This window comes from Oncorhynchus kisutch, linkage group LG22 (genome assembly GCF_002021735.2).
Source record: "Oncorhynchus kisutch isolate 150728-3 linkage group LG22, Okis_V2, whole genome shotgun sequence".
Lineage (NCBI taxonomy): Eukaryota > Metazoa > Chordata > Actinopteri > Salmoniformes > Salmonidae > Oncorhynchus > Oncorhynchus kisutch.
Window position 1 is genome coordinate 45,441,193 of NC_034195.2, and position 21,215 is coordinate 45,462,407.

The 21,215-nt window shown below is 43.0% G+C and overlaps 1 protein-coding gene across 1 annotated transcript in view; it reads left to right on the forward strand.

The window, feature by feature from the left end:
- si:dkey-106n21.1 (solute carrier family 23 member 2) overlaps nt 1-21,215 on the forward strand; it is a 74,545-nt gene that overhangs the window by 12,823 nt on the left and 40,507 nt on the right. The window contains exons 3-4 of the mRNA XM_020456942.2: nt 967-1,124; nt 6,152-6,323. Coding sequence (XP_020312531.1) covers nt 967-1,124; nt 6,152-6,323 — 330 coding nt within the window. The remainder of the gene's footprint in view (nt 1-966; nt 1,125-6,151; nt 6,324-21,215) is intronic.

The window sequence follows — 21,215 nt, forward strand, 5'->3', positions numbered from 1 at the left end:
GGCACATTTTTGCTCTCTACCCCATGACAAAATGAGTAGAATTGCAGGAAATTAACTGTAAAACATTTTTTTTAATTATCTACACCGTCAAGAGGGAGGCCACTAAAATGTTTTGCCATGCTTGTGTTATGCTAGTATAACACAAGCATTTGCACACCTACATGCTTAAAGCCCAGGGCTAACATGTCAAAGAAAGTAACAGAGGAGCTGAGGGGACAATTAAATGCATATCCTGTAGTCATTCAGCAAATATGTTTTCACACTACTGATTTCAACAATGTGTTTGTAAGGTCAGGCCGGTGTTTAGGGTGATTAAGGCTACCACTGAAAAGAGGAGGGCCAGCTAAGACCTGGGCCAATGTTGGTGTTATCCAACTTCAATGAACGCATTATGCGAAAGTTATGTGCGAAATGTGGTTTTGGCCTGGGCCAAGGGAGATCTAGGCTAAACCAAAACCTGTGAAGAGCTTAAAAGGGATAGTGATAGATTTAGGCAATGAAGCCCTTTTTCTACTTACCCAGAGTCCGATGAACATATGGATACCATTTTTATGTCTCTGATTGAGTGCAGATTGAAGGAATTTGGAGGTCGTTTTGTGAGCCATCGCTAACTAGCTTGAGCGCAACAGCTGGAAGTCTTCACGTCCCATAAACATATAAATGTTATCCATGAGTTACTCTGACTTTGGTTAGGTAGAAAAAGGGCTTATTCACTATCGCTTTAAAAGTTTGGACTGAAAAAGAATGGGGAAAATAGTAAAGGTGTATGTAGCCTAATCATAATAGTATTAGAACAGTGTGTTCTGACATTTGTATTTGTGTGTGATATCAAGTCATGACAGGTATGTCAATGTGTCTTTCAGGGGTTGTTCTGTTGTTACGGTTATCTGTTTACAATATACTGTGACTCGGACCATGACATTTCATGCGCATGCCTTTCGGTCTTTCTTCTGCTTCTGTCAACAGCATTATATCCTGGCATTCGGTGGCATAATTGCAGTGCCTCTGATCCTGGCCGAGCCTCTCTGTATTGGAAACAACAACGCCGCCAAGAGCCTACTCATCTCCACCATATTCTTTGTGTCGGGTGTGTGCACATTGCTTCAGACCACTATCGGAACCAGGTAGTTAGTCCTCTTGGCATTTCCTTAATAGCTTACCTTTCACATAAGGGCACACACATACAGTTGAAGTCAGAAGTTTATATACACTTAGGTTGAAAATGAGTTTTAATGACCCCAACAACTCCACACATTTCTTGTTAACAAACTATAGTTATGGCAAGTCGGTTAGGACATCTACTTTGTGCATGACACAAGTAATACCAAAGTATCTTTATCCACAGTAAAACAAGTCCTATATCGACATAACCTGAAAGGCCGCTCAGCAAGGAAGAAGCCACTGCTCCAAAACCGTCATAAAAAGCCAGAGAGTTTGCAACTGCACATGGGGACAAAGATCGTACTTTTTGGAGAAATGTCCTCTGGTCTGAGGAAACAAAATAAAGGTGTTTGGCTATAATGACCATTGTTCTGTTTGGAGGAAAAAGGGGGAGGCTTGCAAGCAGAAGAACACCATCCCAACCGTGAAGCACGAGGGTGGCAGCATCATGTTGTGAGGATGCTTTGCTGCAGGAGGGACTGGTGCACAAAATAGCTTGCATCATGAGGCAGGAAAATTATGTGGATATATTGAAGCAACATCTCAAGACATCAGTCAGGAAGTTAAAGCTTGGTCGCAAATGGGTCTTCCAAATGAACAATGACCCCAAGCATACTTCCAAAGAAGTGGCAAAATGGCTTAAGGACAACAAAGTCAAGGTATTGGAGTGGCCATCACAAAGCCCTGACCTCAATCCTATAGAAAACTTGTGGACAGAACTGAAAAAGCGTGTGCGAGCAAGGAGGCCTACAAACATGACTCAGTTACACCAGCTCTGTCAGGAGGAATGGGCCAAAATTCACCTAACTCATTGTGGAAAGCTTCTGGAAGGTTATCCGAAACGTTTGACCCAAGATAAACAATTTAAAGGCAATGCTACCAAATACTAATTGAGTGTATGTAAACTTCTGACCCACAGGGAACGTGATGAAAGAAATAAAAGCTGAAATAAATAATTATCTTTACTTTTATTCCAACATTTCACAGTTTTAAAATAAAGTGGTGATCCTAACTGACCTTTAACAGGGAATTTTTACAAGGATTAAATGTCAGGAATTGTGAAAACTGAGTTTAAATGTTTTTGGCTAAGGTGTACGTAAACTTCCGACTTATATATACACTGATTGTACAAAACCGCTGCACCACTTGGGCTCCCGTGTGACGCAGTGGTCTAAGGCACTGCATTTCAGTGTAAGTGGCATCACTACAGTCCCTGGTTCAAATCCAGGCTGAATCACATCCTGCAGTGATTGGGAGTCGCATAGGGTAGTGCACAATTGGCCCAGCATCGTCTGGGTTTGGCCAGGGTAGGCCGTCATTGTAAATAAGAGTTTGTTGTTAACTGACTGGTTTGACATTAGTGCTAGTATGAACTTTGACCCAGATTCACAGCAGGCAGAGGTAAGGGTAAATCCAGAATATTTACTTAAGGGCTTCATATCAAAACAACCAAGCAAGGGAACACTGAACGAGACTTGAGCAGCTGGCCCAGTCCACAGAGGAACCTAAATAGTCATGAAGCAGGTGATCCCAATAAGCCCAATCAGGGTCACCTGGATACTAGAGGAAACCCACGGGTGCTCTCCAGTGCCAACCACAGGTAGTACACTCCATGTAGAAACCCTAACCTGTGATAACTTGCTGAGTTAAATAAAGTATAAATAAAATGTATTTAAAAAGAACACCTGCTCATTCCATGACTTAGACTGACCAGGTGAATCCAGGAGAAAGCTTTGATCTCATATTGATGTCACTTGTTTAATCCACTTCAATCAGTGTAGATGAAGAGGTGGGAAGGTGTTCTTAATGTTTTGTACACTCAGTGTATAGGCCTCAGTGTATAGACACAAGGATGTATAAATGCAAACACATGTAGGAGCCTACTTTAAACCCACAGAGGCTTAGAAGAACACACAGACAAGGCTGTGTGCATGCATGCTTGAGTAGACACGCAATCGTGCACACATCTGAACCCAAACACACATCTGAACCCAAACACACATCTGAACCCAAACACACATCTGAACCCAAACACACATCTGAAACCAAACACACATCTGAAACCAAACACACATCTGAAACCAAACACACATCTGAAACCAAACACACATCTGAACCCAAACAGAGATCTGAACCCAAACAGCGATCTGAACCCAAACAATGATCTGAACCGAAACAACGATCTGAACTTAACATAAATTCTTCTCTAAACTCAGCAAAAAAAGAAACGTCCTCTCACTGTCAACTGCGTTAATGTTCAGCGAACTGAACATGTGTAAATATTTGTATGAACATAACAAGATTCAACAACTGAGCCATAAACTGAACAAGTTCCACAGACATGTGACTATCAGGAATGGAATAATGTATCCCTGAAAAAAAGGGGGGGGGGGTCAAAATCAAAAGTAACAGTCCGTATCTGGTGTAGCCACCAGCTGCATTAAGTACTGCAGTGTATGTCCTCCTCATGGACTGCACCATATTGACCAGTTCTTGCTGTGAGATGTTACCCCACTCTTCCACCAAGGCACCTGCAAGTTCCCAGACATTTCTTGGGGGAATGGCCCTAGCCCTCACCTTCCAATCCAACAGATCCCAGACGTGCTCAATGGGATTGAGATCTGGGCACTTCGCTGGCCATGGCAGAGCATTGACATTCCTGTCTTGCAGGAAATCACGCACAGAACGAGCAGTATGGCTGGTGGCATTGTCGGGCTGGAGGGTCATGTCAGGATGAGCCTGCAGCAAGGGTACCACATGAAGGAGGAGGATGTCTTCCCTGTAACGCACAGCATTGAGATTGCCTGCAATGACAACAAGCTCAGTCCGATGATGCTGTGACACACCACCCCAGACCATGACGGACCCTCCAACTGCTCCAGATTACTGTACAGGCCTCGGTGTAACACTCATTCCTTCGACGATCTACGCGACTCCGACCATCACCCGGGTGAGACAAAACCACGACTTGTCATTGAAGAGCACTTTTTGCCAGTCCTGTCTGGTCCAGCGACGGTGGGTTGGTGCCCTTAGGCAACGTTGTTGCCGATGTTGTCTGGAAAGGACCTGCATTACAACAGGCCTACAAGCCCTCAGTCCAGCTTCTCTCAGCCTTTTGCGGACAGTCTGAGCACTGATGGAGGGATTATGCGTTCCTGGTGTAACTCTGTCAGTTGTTTTTGCCATCCTGTACCTGTCCTGCAGGTTTGATGCTCGGATGTACCGATCCTGTGCAGGTGTTGTTGCACATGGTTTGCCCGTGCAAGGACGATCAGCTGTCCATTCTGTCTCCCAGTAGCGCTGTCTTAGGCGTCTCACAGTACGGACATTGCAATTTATTGCCCTTTCACACAGATGAGCAGGGAACCTGGGCATCTTTCCTTTGGTGTTTTTCAGAGTCAGTAGAAAGGCCTATTTAGTATCCTAAGTTGTCATAACTGTGACCTTAAATGCCTACCGTCTGTAAGCTGTTCGTGTCTTCACGACTGTTCCACAGGTGCATGTTCATTAATTGTTTATGGTTCATTGAACAAGCATGGGAAACAGTGTTTAAACCCTTTTCAATGAAGATCTGTGAAGTTAATTTGATTTTTACGAATTATCTTTGAAAGATAGGGTCCTGAAAAAGACAGGGTCCTGAAAAAGGGACGTTTCTTTTTTGGCTGAGTTTTTTTCCATCTAGGTAATCCTTTTGGAAATATCTGTCTACAGTTCTAAGTAAAGTAAAGTTCCAGACAGCTTAATGCCCTAATGTACAGTATAGTGAAGACAGGTTTAGGGCCTGGGCCTACCACAGTTTAAGAATGATTCCTGTCCAAAGCCTTATGTTGAGTTTCCATGAGTTAGAGCTGAAGAGCCCAGGTGCAGGATTGGTCAGTATGGTATTATATCACTATAAGACTCGACAATCACCCAGATGAGTCTATCACAGCCCAGCAGTTATGTATCATAAACATAACCTAATTGCAACCTTATTTATTTAAGCTGGTTTGAACTAATACGTGTACCCTCTAGTAGTATACAGTAATGACACTGAATATGCACTGAGTAGACTAAACATTAGGAACACCTTCTTAGTATGGCGTTGCAGTTCTTGATACAAACCAGTGCGCCTGGAACTTACTTAAAGCATTTCAATATTTGTCTGGCCCATTCACCCTTTGAATGACACATATACACAATCCATGTCTCAATTGTCTAAAGACTTAAAAATCCTTCTTTAACCCGTCTCCTCCCCTTCATCTACACTGATTGAAGTGGATTTAAAAAGTGACATCAAGAAGGGATCATAGCTTTCACCTGGATTAACCTGGTCAGTCTTTCATGGAAAGAGCAGGTGTCCTTAATGTTTTTTGCACTCAGTGTATCTCAACTGTTGTAAGACCAAAATGGGTTGGTTGTATAAGGCTAAAACTACTGGACCAGGGATGCATCCAGTGGAAGAAATCAGGCAAATAGGCACCTACAGTAGCTACCCAACCAGCTACCTTACTAGCTACCCAACCAGCTACCTTACTAGCTACCCAACCAGCTACCTCACTAGCTACCCAACCAGCTACCTCACTAGCTACCCAACCAGCTACCTTACTAGCTACCCAACCTGCTACCTTACTAGCTACCCAACCAGCTACCTTACTAGCTACCCAACTAGCTACCTTACTAGCTACCCAACCACCTACCCATTTCAATTAAGCTTATCGTTACTATACATCATTTCTTGGCTCCAGATATCAGGAATCATTCCGTGGCCATTGATACGACATTGGGATAATATTGGGTATGTCGTGATCGAGTTAACTTGAGCTTCTTTGACAATCTGCATCTATACACCTTTAGGTCAAAGGTTAGCTAAACTCATCTAAAAAGCCCAGGGTAGTTGTACTCTTTTAATCTTAAAACTTTTTTGCTACCAGGCAGACTACTGGTAGATGAACCAGACCAGCCCATCCTTAACCCATGCATTCTACTGGTTGCCTCTTTCTTTCCACAGGTTGCCAATCCTCCAGGGGGGTACCTTTAGCTTCATCACCCCCACTCTGGCCATACTTGCTCTGCCTAAGTGGCAGTGCCCTGCCCCCAGTGCCATGTCCCAGCAGCTTCAAAATGCCACTGGCTCCCTGCTAATGGACTCTGATGAGGTGTGGAAGTTACGCATGAGAGAGGTATGTTTGCGGTCTAGATCCAACAAGTGATATACAAAAAACTTCCTGAACTAATATCACATAGCAATATAAATCAAGACTAAATAAAATGTTATTTTTTTGTCGGGAGTAAGTGATATATTGCTAACACACTGTCTGAACTCATGTACATACCACTCAGGACACTAAATCAATTGTACTAAGTGTCGATAGCACCTTACATCCAGCATCCAGGTATAATGGTTTGACTTATGACTTGTTAGAATATGTTACTTCTCTCCATACATGAAATTGTCAACTGTCTCAAACTGAGGCTCCTGAGTGGTGCAGCAGTCTAAGGCACTTCATCTCAGTGCTAGAGGCATCACTACAGACCCTGGTTTGATTCCAGGCTGTATCACAACTGGGTGTGATTGGGAGTCCCATAGGGTGGCGCACAATTGCCCCAGCGTGGCACAGTGTGGGCATGGCTGGCGTGGCCCAGCGTGGGTTTGGCTGGGCCCAATTGGCCCAGCGTGAGTTTGGCTGGGGTAGGCCATCATTGTAAATAAGAATTTGTTCTTAACTGACTTGCCTAGTAAAATAAAATAGTTGGGTGCACTTTCATTAAATTGTGCACCTAGCAAAATATTGTTTGGCTAGCGATGTTTCTGAACTGTATAATGTCAGGAAAGAGGGTACCTAGTCATTTGCATAACTGAATGCAGCCAACCGAAATGTGTGTTCCGCATTAATTAATACAACCCCTCTGAATCAGAGCGGTGGGGGGGGGCTTCTTTAATCAACATAATCGGCGCCATAATCGGGAGCAGTTGTTGTTGGGGTTAACTGCCTTTGCTCAGGGCCAGAAAGGCAGATTTTTCCACCTTGGCTACATAGGACGGCACAATTTGCTAAACAAATGCCCTCCCGATTGATTAAAATCATCATGATATCATTCTGCCAGGTAGGCTTACTTTGCAGCCGACATTTAATGCAGAATTGGATAAACAAATGCTCTCCCGATTGATACGAATCATCATGATATCAGTCTTTGCAGTCAATAATTAATTGGGAAGATTTTGGGGTAAAGCCTTTAGAAATGTTCACTCAAACAGCACCCAATGTCAAAAAAACTATGTAGTTGTTTCAATGGTGACATGACTGAATACAAACAGTGCAGCTATTCCCTCCGCAAGGCTATCAAACAAGCTAAGCGCCAGTACAGAGACAAAGTAGAATCTCAATTCAACGGCTCAGACACAAGAGGCATGTGGCAGGGTCTACAGTCAATCACGGACTACAGGAAGAAACCCAGCCCAGTCACGGACCAGGATGTCTTGCTCCCAGGCAGACTAAATAACTTTTTTGCCCGCTTTGAGGACAATACAGTGCCACTGACACGGCCTGCAACGAAAACATGCGGTCTCTCCTTCACTGCAGCCGAAGTGAGTAAGACATTTAGACGTGTTAACCCTCGCAAGGCTGCAGGCCCAAGAAAGCTAAGGTAACTGAGCTAAACGACTACCGCCCCGTAGCACTCACATGCTATTTTATCGCCCCCAGAAACCTCCTTTTACTCTATGTTCCAGACGTTCTAGACGACCAATTCTCATAGCTTTTAGCCGTACCCTTATTCTACTCCTCCTATGTTCCTCTGGCGATGTAGAGGTGAATCCAGGCCCTGCAGTGCCTAGCTCCACTCCTATTCCCCAGGCGCTCTCTTTTGACGACTTCTGTAACCGTAATAGCCTTGGTTTCATGCATGTTAACATTAGAAGCCTCCTCCCTAAGTTTGTTCTATTCACTGCTTTAGCACACTCTGCCAACCCGGATGTTCTAGCTGTGTCTGAATCCTGGCTTAGGAAGACCACCAAAAATTCTGAAGTTTTAATTCCAAACTACAACATTTTCAGACAAGATAGAACTGCCAAAGGGGGCGGTGTTGCAATCTACTGCAAAGATAGCCTGCAGAGTTCTGTCCTACTATCCAGGTCTGTACCCAAACAATTTGAACTTCTACTTTTAAAAATCCACCTCTCTAAAAACAAGTCTCTCACCGTTGCCGCCTGCTATAGACCACCCTCTGCCCCCAGCTGTGCTCTGGACACCATATGTGAACTGATTGCCCCCCATCTATCTTCAGAGTTCGTGCTGCTAGGCGACCTAAACTGGAACATGCTTAACACCCCAGCCATCCTACAATCTAAACTTGATGCCCTCAATCTCACACAAATAATCAATGAACCTACCAGGTACCTCCCCAAAACCTTAAACACGGGCACCCTCATAGATATCATCCTAACCAACTTCCCCTCTAAATACACCTCTGCTGTCTTCAACCAAGATCTCAGCGATCACTGCCTCATTGCCTGCATCCGTAATGGGTCAGCGGTCAAACGACCTCCACTCATCACTGTAAAACGCTCCCTGAAACACTTCTGCGAGCAGGCCTTTCTAATCGACCTGGCCGGGGTATCCTGGAAGGATATTGATCTCATCCCGTCAGTAGAGGATGCCTGGATATTTTTTAAAAATGCCTTCCTAACCATCTTAAATAAACATGCCCCATTCAAGAAATTTAGAACCAGGAACAGATATAGCCCTTGGTTCTCCCCAGACCTGACTGCCCTTAACCAACACAAAAACATCCTATGGCGTTCTGCATTAGCATCGAACAGCCCCCGTGATATGCAGCTGTTCAGGGAAGCTAGAAATCATTATACACAGGCAGTTAGAAAAGCCAAGGCTAGCTTTTTCAAGCAGAAATTTGCTTCCTGCAACACTAACTCAAAAAAGTTCTGGGACACTGTAAAGTCCATGGAGAATAAGAACACCTCCTCCCAGCTGCCCACTGCACTGAAGATAGGAAACACTGTCACCACTGATAAATCCACCATAATTGAGAATTTCAATAAGCATTTTTCTACGGCTGGCCATGCTTTCCACCTGGCTACTCCTACCCCGGACAACAGCACTGCACCCCCAACAGCAACTCGCCCAAGCCTTCCCCATTTCTCCTTCTCCCAAATCCATTCAGCTGATGTTCTGAAAGAGCTGCAAAATCTGGACCCCTACAAATCAGCCGGGCTAGACAATCTGGACCCTTTCTTTCTAAAATTATCTGCCGAAATTGTTGCCACCCCTATTACTAGCCTGTTCAACCTCTCTTTCGTGTCGTCTGAGATTCCCAAAGATTGGAAAGCAGCTGCGGTCATCCCCCTCTTCAAAGGGGGGGACACTCTTGACCCAAACTGCTACAGACCTATATCTATCCTACCGTGCCTTTCTAAGGTCTTCGAAAGCCAAGTCAACAAACAGATTACCGACCATTTCGAATCTCACCATACCTTCTCTGCTATGCAATCTGGTTTCAGAGCTGGTCATGGGTGCACCTCAGCCACGCTCAAGGTCCTAAACGATATCTTAACCGCCATCGATAAGAAACATTACTGTGCAGCCGTATTCATTGATCTGGCCAAGGCTTTCGACTCTGTCAATCACCATATCCTCATCGGCAGACTCGACAGCCTTGGTTTCTCAAATGATTGCCTCGCCTGGTTCACCAACTACTTCTCTGATAGAGTTCAGTGTGTCAAGTCGGAGGGTCTGCTGTCCGGACCTCTGGCAGTCTCTATGGGGGTGCCACAGGGTTCAATTCTTGGACCGACTCTCTTCTCTGTATACATCAATGAGGTCGCTCTTGCTGCTGGTGAGTCCCTGATCCACCTCTACGCAGACGACACCATTCTGTATACTTCCGGCCCTTCTTTGGACACTGTGTTAACAACCCTCCAGGCAAGCTTCAATGCCATACAACTCTCCTTCCGTGGCCTCCAATTGCTCTTAAATACAAGTAAAACTAAATGCATGCTCTTCAACCGATCGCTACCTGCACCTACCCGCCTGTCCAACATCACTACTCTGGACGGCTCTGACTTAGAATACGTGGACAACTACAAATACTTAGGTGTCTGGTTAGACTGTAAACTCTCCTTCCAGACCCATATCAAACATCTCCAATCCAAAGTTAAATCTAGAATTGGCTTCCTATTTCGCAACAAAGCATCCTTCACTCATGCTGCCAAACATACCCTTGTAAAACTGACCATCCTACCAATCCTCGACTTTGGCGATGTCATTTACAAAATAGCCTCCAATACCCTACTCAACAAATTGGATGCAGTCTATCACAGTGCAATCCGTTTTATCACCAAAGCCCCATATACTACCCACCATTGCGACCTGTACGCTCTCGTTGGCTGGCCCTCGCTTCATACTCGTCGCCAAACCCACTGGCTCCATGTCATCTACAAGACCCTGCTAGGTAAAGTCCCCCCTTATCTCAGCTCGCTGGTCACCATAGCATCTCCCACCTGTAGCACACGCTCCAGCAGGTATATCTCTCTAGTCACCCCCAAGACCAATTCTTTCTTTGGCCGCCTCTCCTTCCAGTTCTCTGCTGCCAATGACTGGAACGAACTACAAAAATCTCTGAAACTGGAAACACTTATCTCCCTCACTAGCTTTAAGCACCAACTGTCAGAGCAGCTCACAGATTACTGCACCTGTACATAGCCCACCTAAAATTTAGCCCAAACAACTACCTCTTTCCCAACTGTATTTAATTTTTATTTATTTATTTATTTTGCTCCTTTGCACCCCATTATTTTTTTATTTCTACTTTGCACATTCTTCCATTGCAAAACTACCATTCCAGTATTTTACTTGCTATATTGTATTTACTTTGCCATCATGGCCTTTTTTTGCCTTTACCTCCCTTCTCACCTCATTTGCTCACATTGTATATAGACTTGTTTATACTGCATTATTGACTGTATGTTTGTTTTCACTCCATGTGTAACTCTGTGTCGTTTTATCTGTCGAACTGCTTTGCTTTATCTTGGCCAGGTCGCAATTGTAAATGAGAACTTGTTCTCAACTTGCCTACCTGGTTAAATAAAGGTAAAATAAAATAAATAAAATAAAACATCCGTCATCATGAAGTGCTTTGAGAGACTAGTCAAGGACCATATCACCTCCACCCTACCTGACACCCTTGACCCACTCCAATTTGCTTACCGCCCAAATAGGTCCACAGATGATGCAATCTCAACCACACTGCACACTGCCCTAACCCATCTGGACAAGAGGAATACCTATGTGAGAATGCTGTTCATCGACTACAGCTCGGCATTCAACACCATAGTACCCTCCAAGCTCGTCATCAAGCTTGAGACCCTGGGTCTCGACCCCGCCCTGTGCAACTGGGTACTGGACTTCCTGACGGGCCGCCCCCAGGTGGTGAGGGTAGGCAACAACATCTCCTCCCCGCTGATCCTCAACACTGGGGCCCCACAAGGGTGCGTTCTGAGCCCTCTCCTGTACTCCCTGTTCACCCACGACTGCGTGGTCATGCACGCCTCCAACTCAATCATCAAGTTTGCGGACGACACAACAGTGGTAGGCTTGATTACCAATAACGACGAGACGGCCTACAGGGAGGAGGTGAGGGCCCTCGGAGTGTGGTGTCAGGAAAATAACCTCACACTCAACGTCAACAAAACTAAGGAGATGATTGTGGACTTCAGGAAACAGCAGAGGGAACACCCCCCCATCCACATCGATGGAACAGTAGTGGAGAGGGTAGCAAGTTTTAAGTTCCTCGGCATACACATCACAGACAAACTGAATTGGTCCACTCACACAGACAGCATCGTGAGGAAGGCGCAGCAGCGCCTCTTCAACCTCAGGAGGCTGAAGAAATTCGGCTTGTCACCAAAAGCACTCACAAACTTCTACAGATGCACAATCGAGAGCATCCTGGCGGGCTGTATCACCGCCTGGTATGGCAACTGCACCGCCCTCAACCGTAAGGCTCTCCAGAGGGTAGTGAGGTCTGCACAACGCATCACCGGGGGCAAACTACCTGCCCTCCAGGACACCTACACCACCCGATGCTACAGGAAGGCCATAAAGATCATCAAGGACATCAACCACCCGAGCCACTGCCTGTTCACCCCGCTGTCATCCAGAAGGTGAGGTCAGTACAGGTGCATCAAAGCTGGGACCGAGAGACTGAAAAACAGCTTCTATCTCAAGGCCATCAGACTGTTAAACAGCCACCACTAACATTGAGTGGCTACTGCCAACACACTGTCAATGACACTGACTCTACTCCAGCCACTTTAATCATGGGAATTGATGGGAAATGATGTAAATATATCACTAGCCACTTTAAACAATGCTACCTTATATAATGTTACTTACCCTACATTATTCATCTCATATGCATACGTAGATACTGTACTCTATATCATCGACTGCATCCTTATGTAATACATGTATCACTAGCCACTTTAACTACGCCACTTGGTTTACATACTCATCTCATATGTATATACTGTACTCGATATCATCTACTGTATCTTGCCTATGCTGCTCTGTACCATCACTCATTCATATATCCTTATGTACATATTCTTTATCCCCTTACACTGTGTATAAGACAGTAGTTTTTTTGGAATTGTTAGTTAGATTACTTGTTCGTTATTACTGCATTGTCGGAACTAGAAGCACAAGCATTTCGCTACACTCGCATTAACATCTGCTAACCATGTGTATGTGACAAATAAAATTTGATTTGATTTGATTTGAATTATTATTAAGTAACTGGTTCCACAGGCTTTTTTTTTTGCTTAATCAACTTTTTGGTCCTAGTGTTACCTACATTTTTTCCCCTAAATTTAGCTCCAACTTGAGAAAACATAGGCTGAAATATCTGTCGATTTAAAATGACGTTTGCTCAAATTGTCTCATATGTTCATTTAACTCATAATTATTATCTGAGCATCTTACCTAAAAAAGGCTGCAGAAGTAGTTACACACACAGTGCTATTAATAACACACAACATTTTCAATTTACATGATTACATTGTGCATGTTCATTTATAAAGTAATTAATGTTCAACATGATTATTTAATTTATCATTGTGATTAAGGAGTACAATTTAAACAGAGTAATATGCCCCACCAACATTAGACAACCATAACTAAAAAACTAAAATAGCTGAAATAGGTCATGTAAATCAAATCAATGATGAGAGAATAGTCAGATTAACTGATAATTGACACAGACATGGTGGTGTAGCTGGAGGTTTGAAGTTCAAATCCCAGGTGACGACATGATGAATAATAGTTTGTGTGTAAATGAACATGCACAATGTAATGCTGTACGTTAACGTGTGTCAAATATTTACGTTGAAAACATTATATGTTAAAACCATTGTGTGTGTTTAACTAATTCCACAGCCTTTTGTAGGTACATTTCACAAATTATAATTTCTAGTTGCATGAGCATATGAGACAAATTGAGCAAACACATCATTTTAAATTGACGGAATTTTTTTGCCTACGTTTTCTCAAATTGGAGCTAAATTTGTGCCAACAATGGTAATACTTGGAAAAGTAAGTAATCAAAACAAGGATGTGGAACCAGTTACTTAATAATAATTCGTTGAAACTATATATATTATTTTACAGTGCATGATGACTGAATTGCGCATGGCAAAGATTTAACGAATACTTCAGCTACCGGCTACCGATGTCGTTTAATTCTGTGAGCTGCTCCATGCCACAACCAGTTGAGAGCTGCAGGCTCTTGCTGTCTGATATTCCGGTGAAACTAGCTATGTGTGCATGTGAATATAGTTCACGTGCTTTGCGATTGTGTAGGCTACTTTGTACATTATTTCTCTATTGAATTACATAATTGATACGGGGTATACTTCCGCTATACTACTTGTATACGCATCAGTGGAGATTAAGAATATGAGTATGAGTATGTGCAATGCCCAATGACATTTTTGGGCGTATACTGTACATCTTAATATCCCTGCGTATATCCCCCACTACAACTCTGTATATACTGTGTCTATATCCAATAGTGAGTGCTAAAAAGCTAACCAACTGTCTGAAATGACTCATATCCAAGAAACCCAGGAGTCTAAATCAAACTGTCTTTTCTTTCACTGAGTTTCTGTTGTTTACATGCTTACACTTCTGACTGTAATACTTAAAAAATTCAACATGTATCCTCAGCTGCAACTTGTCACAGAGCACTTCAAATATTTTAGCCCCCATCAGGTATGAGTCACTGCCTCTTATATAAGCCTTAAAAGTCATTAGAAACTACACCTAGTCCTCAAGGGAGGCCCTTACAAATATACTTGACACTGACGATTTTAGGGCTTAGGTAAGATTAATTACCTTAAATAGTTTGCAATTCAGTGCATGTGGGCTGTGTGTTCACTGCTTCACCCAAAATATTTGATTGAAAACATTGGTAGTTTAGCGAAGACAAGTCTGGACAGTAATTCCTCCCAATACATCTTTTACACATTGACAAGACAGGTTTTATGTGTTTTTTTTGTTTTACAATTCACAACACACCCTAAAACATTCAACCTAAAACGTTCACCCTAAAACATGTTGATAGATGTTTATAGTGAATGTTGATGGATGTTCATAGGGAATATTGATTGATTTTAATAGGTGTAACAGATGTGATCGCCCAGCCAGCAGCCCCAGTTGCTTGGTATTTATTCTGACAATAGAAGCACATTACAGTGCATTCGGAAGGTATTCGGACCCCTTGAATATTTCAACATTTCGTTACGTTATAGCGTTATACTGAAATGTATTAAATTGTTTTTTTTTCTTCATCAATCTACTCACAATGCCCCATAATGACAAAGCAACAATATTTTTTTGAAATTTTTCAAATATATAAATATATTTATAAAATTAAATATCACAAGTATTCAGACCCTTTACTCAGTACACTGTTGAAACACCTTTGGCAGCGATTACAGCCTTGAGTCTTGGGTATGAAGCTACAAGCTTGGCACACCTGTATTTGGGGAGTTTCTCCCATTCTTCTCTGCAGATCCTCTCAAGCTCTATCAGGATGGATGGGGAGCAAGGCTGCACAGCCATTTTCATGTCTCTCCAGATATGTTTGATTGTGTTCAATTCTGGGCTCTGGCTGGACCACTCAAGGACATTCAGAAACTTGTCCTGAAGCCACTCCTGCGTTGCCTTGGCTGTGTGCTTAGGGTCGTTGTCCTGTTGGATGGTGAACCTTCGCCCCAGTCTGATGTCCTGAGCACTCTGGAGCAGGTTTTCATCAAGGATATCTCTTTTTTTCATCAAGGAACTCTCTCCTCTGTTCATCTTTCCCTCGATTCTGACCAGTCTCCCAGTCCCTGCCACTGAAAAACATTCCCACAGCATGATGCTTCCACCACCGCGCTTCACCGTAGAGATGGTGCCAGGTTTCCTCCAGATGGGATGCTTGGCATTCATGCCAAAGAGTTCAATGTTGGTTTCATCAGACCAGAGATTCTTGTTTCTCATGGTCTGAGAGTCCTTTAGGTGGCCATGATCGGGAGTCTCATAGGGCGGTGCACAATTGGCCCAGCACCATCCGGGTTAGGGGAGTGTTTGGACAGGGAGCTTTACTTGGCTCATCGCGCTGTAGCGACTCCTTGGGGCTGTCCAGGCGCCTGCATGCTGACCACGGTCGTCACTGATATGTGTTTCCTCCGACACATTTGTGCGGCTGGCATCTGGGTTAAGTGTTAAGAAGCGTGGCTTGGCGGGTCATGTTTCGGAGGACTCATGACTCGACCTTGGGGAGAATGTGTAGTAACGGACCGTTTTTGGTACCCTTCCCCAGATCTGTGCCTCGACACAATCCTGTCTCAGAGCTCTACAGCCAATTCCTTTGACCTCTTGGTTTTTTGTCTGACATGCACTGTCAATCATGGGACCTTATATAGACAGGTGTGTGGATTTCCAAATCATGTCCAATCAATTTCATTTACCGAAGGTGGACTCCAATCAAGTTGTAGAAATATCTCAAGGATGATCAATGGGAACAGGATGCACCTGAGGTCAATTTCGAGGCTCATAGCAAAGGGTCTGAATACTTATGTAAATAAGGTATCTATTTTTTTTAAATACATTTGCAAACATTTCTAAAAACCTGTTTTCGCTTTTTCATTATGGGATATTGTGTGTAGATTGTAGAGTTAAAAAAAAAACATTTTAGAATAAGGCTGTGACTTAAAATGTGGAAAAATTCAAGGGGTCTGAATACTTTCTGAATGCACTGTAGATGTGCAAGACAACAGGATGTTGATGGCTGTAGATTCGTGATTCGTCGCATCCATGTCAATATCAGACTAGGTATTTTGTAATCAAATGTCATAACAATGATAAACATTTAAAATACAATAAATGTAAACACCTGACGATAGACACAAGGAGGCACATTAGACAACAGTATGTTGATGGTTGTAGATTCATGATTAGTCTGTTAGCATGGAAATAACTGTGCATTAGCAGGGAGATTGGTATTTGGTATTTTGGTATTTTATTAGGATCCCCATTAGCTGTTGCAATAGCAGCTGCTTCTCTTCCTGGGGTTCACACAATACATGAAATATAATACAGAATGACATAATACAGAACATCAATAGTCAAGAACAGCTCAAGGACAGAACTACTTCCATTTTCTTTAAAGGTACACGTAGCCTACATATCAATGCATACACACAAACTATCGAGGTCAAATGGGGGAGAGGTGTTGTGCCGCGAGGTGTTGCTTTATCTGTTTTTTGAAACCAGGTTTTCTGTTTATTTGAGCAATATAAGATGGAAGGAAGTTCCATGCAAAAAGGGCTCTATATAATACTGTACGCTTTCTTGAATGTGTTCTGGATGTGGGGACTGTGAAAAGACCCCTGGTGGTATGTCTGGTGGGAGAAGTGTGTGTGTCATAGCTGTGTGTAAGTTGACTATGCAAACAATTTGGGATTTTCAACACATTACTGTTTCTTATAAAAAAGAAGAAGTGATGCAGTCAGTCTCTCCTCAACTCTTAGCCAAGAGAGACTGGCATGCATAGTATTTATATCAGCTCTCTGATTACAATTAAGAGCTAAATGTGCCGCTCTGTTCTGGGCCAGATGCAGCTTAACGAGGTCTTTCCTTGCAGCACTGGACCACACAACTGGACAATAATCAAGATTAGACAAAACTAGAGCCTGCAGAACTTGCTTTTTGGAGTGTGGTGTCAAAAAAGCAGAGCATCTCTTTAATACGGCCAGACCTCTCGCCATCTTTACAACCATTGAATCTATATGTTTTGACCATGACAGTTTACAATCTAAGGTAACACCGAGTAATTTAGTCTCCTCAACCTGTTCAACAGCCACACCATTCATTAGCAGATTCAGCTGAGATCTAGAACTTAAGGAATGATTTGTACCAACTATAATGGCCTTTAATTTTAGAGATGTTCAGGACCAGTTTATTCCTGGCCACTCATTCTAAAACAGACTGCAACTGAGTTTCAGTAACTTCATTAGCTGTGGTTGCTGATGTGTATACGGTTGACTCATCAGCATACATGGACACACATGTTTTGTTTAATGCCAGTGTCAGGTCATTGGTTAAAAAAAAGAGTAGAGGGCCTAGAGAGCTGCCCTGCGGTACAGCATACTTTACATGTTTGACATTAGAGAAGCATCCATTAAAGAAAACCCTCTGAGTTATATTAGATAGATTGCTGTGAATCCACAACATGGCAGAGGTTGAAAAGCCATAACACATACATTTTTTCAACAACAGGTTATGGTCAATAATATCAAAGGATGCACTGAATTCTAACAGTACAGCTCCCTAAATCTTATTATTATCAATTTCTTTCAACCAATCATCAGTCATTTGTGTCAGTGCAGTACATGTTGAGTGCCCTTCTCAATAAGCATGCTGAAAGTCTATTGTTAATTTGTTTACACCACCCACCACTGCGACCTGAATGCTCTAGTCGGCTGGCCCTCGCTACATATTCGTCGCCAGACCCACTGGCTCCAGGTCATCTACAAGTCCATGCTAGGTAAAGCTCCGCCTTATCTCAGTTCACTGGTCACGATGGCAACACCCACCCGAAACACGCGCTCCAGCAGGTGTATCTCACTGATCATCCCTAAAGCCAACACAACATTTGGCCGCCTTTCCTTCCAGTTCTCTGCTGCCTGTGACTGGAACGAATTGCAAAAATCATTGAAGTTGGAGACTTTCATCTCCCTCGCCAACTTCAAACATCTGCTATCTGAGCAACTAACCAATCACTGCAGCTGTACATAGTCCATCGGTAAATAGCCCACCCAATTTACCTACCTCATCCCCATACTGTTTATATTTATTTACTTTTCTGCTCTTTTGCACACCAGTATCTCTACCTGCACATGACCATCTGATCATTTATCACTCCAGTGTTAATCTGCAAATTGTAATTATCCGCCTGCCTCCTCATGCCTTTTGCACACAATGTATATAGACTCTTTTATTCTTTCCACTGTGTTATTGACTTGTTTATTGTTTACTCCATGTGTAACTCTGTGTTGTTGTCTGTTCACACTGCTATGCTTTATCTTGGCCAAGTCGCAGTTGTAAATGAGAACTTGTTCTCAACTAGCCTACCTGGTTAAATAAAAATAAAAAGGTGAAATAAAAATAAAATAAAAAATAAACAGAGAAATAGCATTTTATTTGGTCAAACACAATTTTTTTCTGCTAAGAGCTGGCAGCAAGCTGATAGGTCTGCTGTTAGAACCAGTAAAGGCCGCTTTACCACTCCTGGGTAGCGGAATTACTTTAGCTTCCCTCCCGGCCTGAGGACAAAGCCTTTCCTCATGGCTCAGATTAAAAATATGACAGATAGGAGTGGCTATAATCAGCTACCATCCTCAGTAGCTTTCCATTTAAGTCGTCAATGCGAGGTTTGTCACTATTGATCGATAACAATAATTTTTACCACTCTCCCACACTAACTTGACAAAATGAAAACTTGCAATGCTTTTCTTTCATTATCTGTTTTTTTTACTCATGAATACAATTGCTTACTGTTCGTTGTTGGCATTTCCTGCCTAAGTCTGCCCACTTTGTCAATGAAATAATCATAAAATAAATGGCAACATCAAATAGTTTTGTGATGAATAAGCCATCCTATTCATGAAAGATGGAGTTGAATTTGACTAATATGAAATAATGTGATCATTACAATTAGAGTGTGCTAGCTAACTTGCTCTTACAGTAATTACATACAAAAGCACATCCCAGGATGCCCCCAATACAGAGGCAACCGTCATTCAAAGCCCCACCTGTTTAGCTAAAGAAAATGAAATAAATGAGTCACATATCAGTTTGCAAACACTGTAAAAACAAATTAATTGAGTGAATAAAGCCTCATACAACCATGGTCTCTTTCTTGCTATATTGAGTAAGGCAGCTCCAAAGTGCAGGTGTTCAAGCCTATCTCAGTGCTTTCTGTGGTGGAGGGGCAGCCAGCAGAAAATACAGAGCGTATATATTGGTAATCTTCACTAGTTGCGCTGTGATTGGCGCAGTGTACTGTCACTCATGGGGACACTACGTCACTGCAGAATCTACAGGGCGAGCTAGGCAGTTCAAGCCCCCTTGGATGCTGCAATAGATGTAAATAAGAAGTGCCCATCCAAGAAGGCTCAAGGTCATTAGCTAGCAAGCTAGACAAGCAGTTATCATCATGAATCATGTTGACAAATCTACTGGCAAATCCTTTTCAATCCTTGTCATATGAAAATAAATTCTAGATTAAATGTATTGGTGCTCATGGGAAATCACAAATTCAACAGTGATTGGTTTTTGAAGGAAACAGTGGCTAACTGCAAGCGTTGCAAAGCAATGACTATTTTGCGTCCCATGCCTGCTATTCACTGGAGCGGGTGTGTGTTCCAAGTTTGGCTTAAAGGATTTAAAACATCTATCTGAAAGGATATTTTTTCCAATCTTAAAAGGATAAACATTCACACGCAACACCATGCGCCAGCAAAGGTTGAATACGGTGGCCATGCTGTCAATCCAGCATGACTTCTGCCACGTTCAAGACAACTGGAAAATTGGAACTGGAAAATCTCAGACTTCAGTGAGTCCAAGTCAACTGGGAAAAAATTTGCTCTGACTGGGAAAATATGTTTTCGTTGGTCATCCAGAATTCCAAGTAGGGAACTCAAGCCTCATTCTAGACCTCTGACCTGAAGATCACTGATGTCATGATTCAACCTAGTTTTTTTCCAAGGTCCCAGTTGTCTTGAAAGCACCATAAATACAGAGGATGCCAGACTTTGATGACAAAGTTTGATGACAACATTTGCCCACAAAAAGAACCGCCGCTCCACCTTCCTATTTGAATAAGCACAGCACAACAACAAGTCCAGAAATGTCTTGTATGCTGCAACATATACACTGCTCAAAAAAATAAAGGGAACACTTAAACAACACAATGTAACTCACAGTCAATCACACTTCTGTGAAATCAAACTGTCCACTTAGGAAGCAACACTGATTGACAATAAATTTCACATGCTGTTGTGCAAATGGAATAGACAACAGGTGGAAATTATAGGCAATTAGCAAGACACCCCCAATAAAGGAGTGGTTCTGCAGGTGATGACCACAGACCACTTCTCAGTTCCTATGCTTCCTGGCTGATGTTTTGGTCACTTTTTAATGCTGGCGGTGCTTTCACTCTAGTGGTAGCATGAGACAGAGTCTACAACCCACACAAGTGGCTCAGGTAGTGCAACTCATCCAGGATGGCACATCAATGCGAGCTGGGGCAAGAAGGTTTGCTGTGTCTGTCAGCGTAGTGTCCAGAGCATGAAGGCGCTACCAGGAGACCGGCCAGTACATCAGGAGACGTGGAGGAGGCCGTAGGAGGGCAACAACCCAGCAGCAGGACCGCTACTTCCGCCTTTGGAGGAGCAGGAGGAGCACTGCCAGAGCCCTGCAAAATGACCACCAGCAGGCCACAAATGTGCATGT